Raw genomic sequence first — 8,981 nt, 5'->3', positions numbered from 1 at the left:
TTTTAAAGAAAATATTGGTGTGAATACCTGTGCACTTTACCCACAAGTTCAGGTGCTGAGAATTGTGCACGAGCATGTGGTTGCGCGCGCGTGTGTGTGTGTGTAGGGAGATGTGGTGGCTAAGTAGAGCACAGAAAAGAAAAAAGGATGAAGGAAAAGATGAAGTGCACTGAAGATTATTATAATGATTTTCAAGCATCCCTGTCACTCAGTCATACCCAGCTCCTAGGAACACTCTGTTCTTCTGTTTGGGTTTGATCTGCCCAAGTCTTGTCTAACAGTATTTTTATAAAGTGGCAGAAGGAAATTCCAAGCTGTTTTCCATGGCTGCTCCCAGTATTAATGAAGCGCAGCCTAGCAGCTGCGTATATTTATTTTACTTCTCACAAAGCGGCGGCCCGACAGCCCGAGGTATGCGTGTGAAAAGAACTTAAAAGGATCAAAAATATTATGTTCACTCAAACATAAATAAATAAACACCCCAAAGCCAGCTCCTCTTTGGAATGTAGTAACTCTGAATTTTTATGAATGACTGCGTTCATGCTTGGCCACGCCCCCCGCCGCCAAACCTCACATCTGTGTTGCAGATCCAAGTCCCGCCCCCTTCCCCCTGCCCCGCCCTGTTGGAGGTGTGGGGACTACCTTGGCTGCGCGCCTGCGTCCTAATTGGTTAAAGCAGGACTGAGGTGGGCGTGTCCGCCATAAAAAGAAGCAGACTGATATAAAAACAAGACTCAAACTTTGATCAGTGAAAACTTGAGAGTGTGTTGGGGGATATGTGAGGATAACTTTGCGAGTCGGATTTTACCCTTGTGGACCAAAGCTGCTGTTCCCGCGGAGGATTTGGACTTTTCCTGTGATATAAAGTGCCGTTTTAAACACGCTCCCGTCTTCCATGCGAGTCCGCTGACAGCATGGGGACGCTGTTATTATTTGCAGTCTTGCAAGTGGCGACAGTCGGTTTGGTGAGTATGTGAAGTGCGCTGTGTCTTACTGTGCTGCTTCATGCAAACCGCGAGCACTAAAGACCCACGTGCCTGCACTGTAACAGCACTGTTAAGATCATCATCACTCATTAACACGGCTGCTACTGCGCTTTCTGATGGCTGGTTTCCAAAGTGGGGTTTGAGGACCATCAGAAGATCTTGAGAGATGTTTCATGGGGTCCTCTGCAAAGTCAGTTACATTATTTTACATACTGTTGGGCAGTTTATTTCCATAACAGTGCCTCAAATTTTATAATATTTTTTGTAAAATCACAATTTGTACTGTGATTTTAATTTGTAACTAGTGACCAAACCAGTTAAGTATATATAAAAATATAAATCACCTTATTCAAGTAAAGCATAAATGTAATCAAACTGTGCCTAGTAGTATAAACACTGAATAAATGTGATTAGTTACACTGATTTAAAGTTAAATTACCTGGCAAAAAAAGTAATAAAAGTAACCATGTGTACACAGGCTTCCATCCAACTGTAGGTCTAAAATTATGCAACAGTAATATTATACAGTGTGTTTAAAAATACACTTCAATATGAACTTGTTCCACTCTATAAATACCTCCAGCCATATTATGTGACTTTTGGCTGGCAGATGCTTTAACTACCGTGTTATATACAACTATTCACAAGTTATTGTCAACTCTTTGCATAATGTAATTTCAAACCCTCCCAAGAGCCTCAACAGTGAGTGAAAGCAGTGCCAGTGTAAGTTCTGGCACACCAGAACTTGGCCTGGGTTGAGAGAGTGGCGGAGTCAGGAAGGGATCACTGTAGGTGATCTGACTGTGGACAGTCAGACTGACAGCTCCCTGTGATCCACAGGCTGTGCGATCCCAATAAATGCTGGGAGCGGTGATGAGATGAGACTGGCTCTTGTGCGCGTGTGTGTGTGTGTGTGTGTGTGTGTGTGTGTGTGTGTGTGTATACAGAGAGGGTTAGAAACAAAAGATGTAGGGAGCAGGGAGGTGGGGGTCAGTCCCTTTCATCCCCTCTTGCCAGGAGAATGCCAAGCGGAAGGTGACAGAGGGTTACAGATATCCCTGTGGGGTTTGGGACAGTGCTGAGTATTCAGGCAATTTTTTAAGCCCCCCCCCCCCCCCCCCCCCCCCCACACACACACACACACACACACACTTTGAGGAATTTCTGTGATCTGGGTAACTTGAGGCAATCTATTATCCTGCCTGCTTGGTTCCAGTGTGATTTCTCCTTATTCCTTACACTGTCCCTTCCCACAGGTGACTGCTGACTGTCCAGTAGTGTGCGAGTGTCCAGCAGTGCCCCCATCCTGCCCCCCAGGGGTAAGTTCAGTCCCTGACGGTTGCGGCTGCTGCAAGGTGTGCGCTGCCCAGCTCAACCAAGATTGCCACGAGGGGCGCCCTTGTGACCACCATAAAGGATTGGAGTGCAATTACGGCAATGATGTGGGGCGTACCCATGGCATCTGCAGGGGTACGTACCACAGAGGTGGCACAGCAGAAGAGGGGGAGGAGGGTTGAGGAGTGTCCCCCCCCCCCCCTGCTTTAGACTGGGCACAGCTTGGGGGTTGAGCAAGGGAATGTGTAACTTCAGGGTGGGGAATCTGGCTTCCGAGCCAGGCGGCTGGGGTTTCTCTTTGATAGGGGCTTGAGGTTTGAAGCCTGTGCCACGTTTCAAAAACAAGCACCTTCATGAGCTGCGACTGAAACCTGGCCAGCTCTGGTATTTATATAAGTACTGCAGTGTGTACACAAACAGCCCCATGAAACACACAAACACACATGCACAGACAGTGATATTTTTATATGTGTGTTTATTTAGGGGGTGTTGCTATATAAAGCAGGAAGGGAGGGGGGGTATCCGGGGTGTTGTATGGGGAGTCCCGCTGAGGGTGTGAAGGGGAAGGACACTGTAAACAAGTCAACGTCCCCTTCTGGTCTAAGAATAGACCTTCCTTCTTACATGTGGAGATAGTGTGTCTGCTCCTCTCTCCTTTTATCTACCTACCACACATACAAATTTTCATGAAAGCCTCATGCTGTTTTTTCTTTCCTTTTGCAGTTTTCTTTAGTTAAAAAATGACCTGATATCTAAAGTTTGTGCTCCTTGACTGTCTTCTTTCTTCCTCCCAGCAAAGGCAGAGGGCCGCTCCTGCGAATACAGCGGTCGGATTTACCAAAATGGCGAGAATTTCCGTGCCGGTTGCGAGCACCAGTGCACTTGCATTGATGGAGCGGTAGGGTGTGTGCCACTTTGCCCCAGCCACGTGCCCCTGGCATCACCTTCCTGCCCTGCCCCGCAGCTGGTCAAGGTCCCCGGCCAGTGCTGCCTCAGCATTGACTGTCACAAGGGAACCACGGTGGTGCCCCCGGTGTACAGGCGACCCCAACCTCCCGTTTACCCTCCATACCCATTCATTCCCTACCCAGCCTATCCCTACCCAAAGCCTTATCCGAAACCTTACCGGAAGTTTTACCCTTACAAGCACAAAAAGGAGAAGGATACCCTTGGCAACAAGCTGGTGGAGGTGGGGCACAAGTGGGACAAGCTACGTGGCAACAAGCACCTGGCAGGTGAGGGCGGGTGGTGTCGCCTGTTTCCTCCACACAGTAAAGCATCATGTTTATGCTTTAGTCACTTTAGCCCTCTGACGCACAAACGGCCTCACTGTGAGCCGTCTCCTCGGCGTCTGTGCATGTGTTTTGGCGTTTATGTGAGGCTTGTTTTCCACTGGCTCCTTGCACACCAGAGGTGCTCTCACTCTCTCACACACTGCACTCACACAGCACATACCTCTGTCACCCAGCTTTCCCCTCTCTGTAATCACCCTCTGTATGCGTCAGTGTTGCCTGTTCACTGAATGAGGCCAGTGTGCTTTGCATCTGTGTACCTCTGCTTTTCCCTCAGACTTCCCAGTGGCCACTTAGCTCCCCCGTTTAACTTCTGCTGGCCTGGCTTCTCTTCTCTCTCTCTCTGGCTCTCTCTTGCATTTCGCATCGTCGCTCTTCCTCACGTGTCCTCTCTTTCATCTCTCGTAGCCTGGAGGCAGACAAGAGATCAGTGTGTGGTTCAGACCACTTCCTGGTCCGAGTGCTCCCGGAGCTGCGGGATGGGCGTTTCCTCTCGTGTTACCAATGACAATGTTCGGTGTAAACTGATCAAGGAGACGCGCCTGTGCAACATTAGGCCCTGCAGCTCCATGTCTATCCCTGTCAAGGTGAGGAATGCGTTTGGTGCTTTTAAGATTCTTATAAAGGCATGTGTTGCAGTGCTTCCTCTCATGCCCTGTCAACCACACAGTCCAGGCAACCTGCTAAATAAGATTCAGGAAAGAAGGGATCTCGAGGGGCAGATTGGTATTAATATCATGGCACGTATCAAGCCCCCACCCATGAATCTCTCTGTTGCTGGAGCCCCTTTCTGATCCATTCTGTCTATTCACAGTCCTGTTGCTGCGTGGGATGGAGACGGAGTGGAGTTAGGCCCAGTTTCTTCAGCTGTTGTAAATCAGAGTACATCAAAATGTAGATAAATAGGTTTGAAATTACAATTACACATTTCCTGTCAGAGGGTTAGATGTGAAGACTGTCAACAATCTTAATGTATATACAGTAAATATGGAGCAACAACTAAAGGAAACAATCTGATAACTCTGAAGATGCAGCATGCCTGCACCTCACTTTGTTTCAACAACACAAGAACACTGCAGTGTCAAAAAGTGCAGTTCCTGGAGTGAGTGAGTCCCCACAGATTTACAAGTTAAATTGCGCAGCTTTACACACAACACAACAACAAAAACAGCATTTAAAAATAGTTGACCCTTCATAACAGCTGGATGGGTGTAGTTTTATAACTCTACTCTACCTTAAAGTTAAGGGTGCTGCTGCTTTGCAACTGTAGGGTCGATAGATGGAATCACCTCCACCAGTTCAAGTCACTGAACTGGACAAATATGCTGTGTTTGTGCTGTCAGTACCTTTAAGAGGTTTTATAAAATATATTTTGTGGCCTTTTTTGCCTTTAAACATGTTTATTTCTGCTCTGAGGTTGGCCATTTTAACACGAGAATCTAAGGGATCAACTCGCTTTTGGAGCCAGCCTCAAGTAGCCATTAGATAAACTGCACTTCTGCATGAATTTCAGACCTTTTTACAGCCGTGGCAGAGGAATAACTGCGTCTCTGTGGCTGACAGCTGCACTCAGTGGCACTGTGCTGTGAGAGCACTTTCTTCGTCCACTCTGTTGCTCTCTCGCATTTCAAGCAAAACACTCATAAACATTATGCCTCCTGCCACAAGCCGCTCAAGAGGCTGATGGCTTGCTGTGCACCTGTTTCTCAGAGCTCTCCCAGTGTTTGCAGAGCTGCTGTGGGTGTTAATGTGAATCGGTGTCAATCATTAACTACTGCTGGCACGCTATTCTTTCCGGCGCTCATCTGCCGTTCTGACCTTTATGACGTTTCAGCCCGTCTCCATACTTGACGGCATTAACTTTGCTTTCCACGTCGGGAGCGATGAATAACAAGTTGCTTGATGTTGCTCTGCAGTACGGCAGTTCAGTCTGAGCAAATGTGATGCCGTAAATCTTTGACTAGAGCACAGTTTTAAACCTGCCTCCGCATTGCAGGCGCGCCTCCTATGCCAAAGAAACATTTTCCTAGTAATGTTGCTGTACGGATCACCCAGACAGACAGCCACGCCATCTAAAATATCCCAACAACCTTTAGACATAGTAGAGGTACATTCATTCACAACCATCTTTTATATACAGTCTGTAATTATATCACTGGTGACATTCTAGCAGGATTACCATCAAGTTTTTAATTTGGGCAGCAGTTTATTTTAGTGCCATCATCATCATCATCATCATCATCATCATCAGTTCATTTACTTTTCCCCTTCTGACAGACTAGACTAAGATGATGAACAGTACAGTCTCAAAGCCCTGCTTGCACATCTATAGACGTCTAATCTTGGTGAAGTCTTTTCACTGGAAAAACTGAATTGCTTCTTTCTTCTTTCTCTGCCCACAGAAAGGAAGGAAGTGCTCTCGTACCCATAAGGCCCCAGAGCCACACCGTCTGTCCTACGCCGGCTGTAGGAGCACGCGCCTCTATCGGCCCAACTACTGTGGAGTTTGCAGGGACGGCCGCTGCTGCTCGCCACGTCGCACGCGCACAGCAAACGTGACCTTTGCCTGCCCCGACGGCGAACGCTTCAGCAGGTCTGTGATGTTCATCCAGTCGTGCAAGTGCAGCGACGAGTGCAACCATCTCAACGAGGCTGTAATGCCTCCACAGCTGTGGCTATACGGAGACACGCACAAATTCATGGACTAGTGGCATAACCCCGCCACACCTACATTCCTTCGTAAAAACAGACTTTAACTCCCCCCCTAGCAGCACCCATTATAGAGTAGCTGTCCTTAGTGTATCCACGAGTGGACGAAGGCGAGGCGCACACACCAAAACATTTGCGGATGGATGTGGAGAAGAAGAATGTGACTTGGATGGGCGTACCTCTAACGTGGAAACCGCATAGTGACCGGCCCCTGCTTTAGTGTAGATAAAATGTTTTTTTTTTTTCTGGCCTGGCCAGACTTTAAAATGTGAATAAATCTTTGTGTAAAACACGAGTGCAAAAGCAGCCACCGTGTTGGTGCCGTGCTCCAAATGCTCCCTGGGACTTTTGTTGGGAACAGTAGAGCATGAGCTGAGAAACGCAGACATGCAAAACTCTTTTTTTATTTTTGTGTTATGCTCGTTTCCTTTTCCTGATGGATTCGAGGTGTGGATTTGACAAACCAGCTGGAATCATGTCTGTGCACTCTGACAACTGATAAACTAAATGAAGACTCACATAGAGGACCTGACAAAGAAGACGAGGATGGTGTGGGGAGGAGATGGAGTTCATCTCAGGTGTTTTGACAGAAATGTGGTTTGGGTCTTTTTATGATATTTATTCTCTGGTATTTACCGTTGAGACAGACATGATGACACAGCAGCCTGCCACTTGGGAAGGCAGTGCTGCTATGCTTGGAGCACCGGCATGGCAGAACAACAATATCAGAGAACAGCATTTCTGGCACCCAAGAGAGGGCGAGGATCGCCACAGAACCAGGACTTGACCCCTGGGGTCTGAGGTCAGAGTGGTCAGGAAGCCATATCTAATGATGAATGACAAATAGTAATGGAAGAGAAGAGCTATATAACGGATAAAGATGGAGTTGATGGTTTGAGGCATTTGTGGGAAACATGTCAAAGGTTGTTTACACAGCTGGACTCATCCCCTGCCTTGCCTCCACATGAAAGTGAGACATTTAGCGAGCACCAGAAGAACAAGCTCGGGATTCTGTCAAGAAGTCGACCACCTGATTCTGCGCAAATTACAGTCCTGACTCGTAAATGGCAGCAAGACACAATCAGCCAACTCTCTGGTTTGCTTTAAAAATTAAAATTAAAAAACTGTGTGCTGAGGTAAACATGTAATTTGTGAACTGAAGGTGGAACTGCTCCGGTGTCTAATCTGGGCTGCAACTGAAACAATAACTCACGCCTCTTCGTGTTAATGTGAGGTTTGTTTTAGAGAAATGCTCTTGAAAGCTGTCCTGTTATTTCACACGACCGTGTGAAGAGCTTTATGTTTTCGCAGAGGGAAGGTCCACAGCTGCCAAATGTCAGTGAGAGCCTACCTCTAAGGACGCTAATACTGTCAAATCTGTCTTTATATTTTGCATTATGGGTGGCCTAGACCCTTTATTATCCCCGAAGAACCCGATCATCCACCCGACTTGTTGTTTGGGTTGAAGTTTATGCACCTTACAGCAGCATGGATTCACACCCTGATTTTGTATCCTATGCAAATGCATTGAAGGTAATTTTAAACTGATTTTTTTTTTAGCTGTATACTGTACTTAAAAGTGGTGATTTCCTCTCAGTGGAAGCACCATTGTACTTTATTCTTTTATCCCATAAGATTACATATTTTTGCCCTGAGGTGAAACTGGATCTTTATTTTGTGTGTGTGAATTTTCTACCATCTCAGCTACAAAATGTGTGTTGCCCCAAATCCTTATCGGGGGTCTTTAAATTTGATAAATGTCCTTGGAGTTTTCCATTGCTACTTTCCCATGAAGATGCTGTGGTTTTGATATTGTATGTTTAGTTTTATTAAGGGAAACTATAGTGCAGCTATGTACAGAAGCATTGCTACCTTTGTAGTTCTATCTGCTGTATAAGGGCCGATCATTATACTGAAGTAGTACGTGTATAGTTTAGCACTGGACGAGACAGGGTTCAGATCCTTTATTAGCATTAAGTGCCAATTTTGAAAGCATGATGACTGTATGACTAGCAGTGTACATTAATTAGTAAGTCTGTAATTTTCTGTAATGAGTCATACTTAAGATTATGTGCTAAAAGGACTGGGAGGCTAACAAAAACTCATAATTAACTCTTCTTGGAATCTGGTTGGCTTACAGACAATTGGCTTTAAAAGCTGGAATGAGTTCATCGCTTTGCATTTTTGAATAAATTTCTCTCTGACAATCACTGTTGAACATTTATCAAAAGGATTTTTTTCTTGTCATGTAGATGAAATTATACAGTTGCTCGGCAGTGTAGCAGTTAACACATTCACTCAACATGCAAAAGCTCTCTGGTTTGAGATTGAGAAGAGACACAAACCCCCTCAGGGGGTCACAAGCTGATGTACTCCCAGTGTCTATCCCAAGCTGGGATAAATGGAAGGGTTGTGTCATTAAGTGCATCTGGTTTAAAATCTGTGCCAAATCAAACATGCAGCTCTACGGTATATTGACTAAAGTATTTGCTCATCTGCCTCCACACGCATATGAACTTGAGTGACATCCCATTCTTAATCCATATGGTTTAATATGATGTCGGCCCACCCTTTGCAGCTATAACAGCTTCAATTCTTCTGGGAAGACTTTCCACAAGGTTTAGGAGTGTTTCTGGGAATTTTTGACCATTCTTCCAGA

General features: G+C 46.0%; 1 protein-coding gene across 1 annotated transcript; it reads left to right on the top strand.

Annotated features, from left to right (window-relative positions):
* Positions 1–767: 767 nt before the first annotated feature.
* On the top strand, positions 768–8,522 carry LOC115784357 (CCN family member 1). Its single transcript, XM_030735569.1, has 5 exons — positions 768–965; positions 2,243–2,456; positions 3,116–3,556; positions 4,022–4,200; positions 6,016–8,522. Exons 1-5 carry the CDS (start codon positions 915–917, stop codon positions 6,319–6,321), a joined length of 1,191 nt encoding a protein of 396 aa, XP_030591429.1. The 5' UTR covers positions 768–914; the 3' UTR covers positions 6,322–8,522.
* Positions 8,523–8,981: the final 459 nt, after the last annotated feature.

Source organism: Archocentrus centrarchus, chromosome 8 (assembly GCF_007364275.1).
Source record: "Archocentrus centrarchus isolate MPI-CPG fArcCen1 chromosome 8, fArcCen1, whole genome shotgun sequence".
NCBI classification, from domain to species: domain Eukaryota; kingdom Metazoa; phylum Chordata; class Actinopteri; order Cichliformes; family Cichlidae; genus Archocentrus; species Archocentrus centrarchus.
This window is presented reverse-complemented; position numbering and strand designations above follow the sequence as displayed.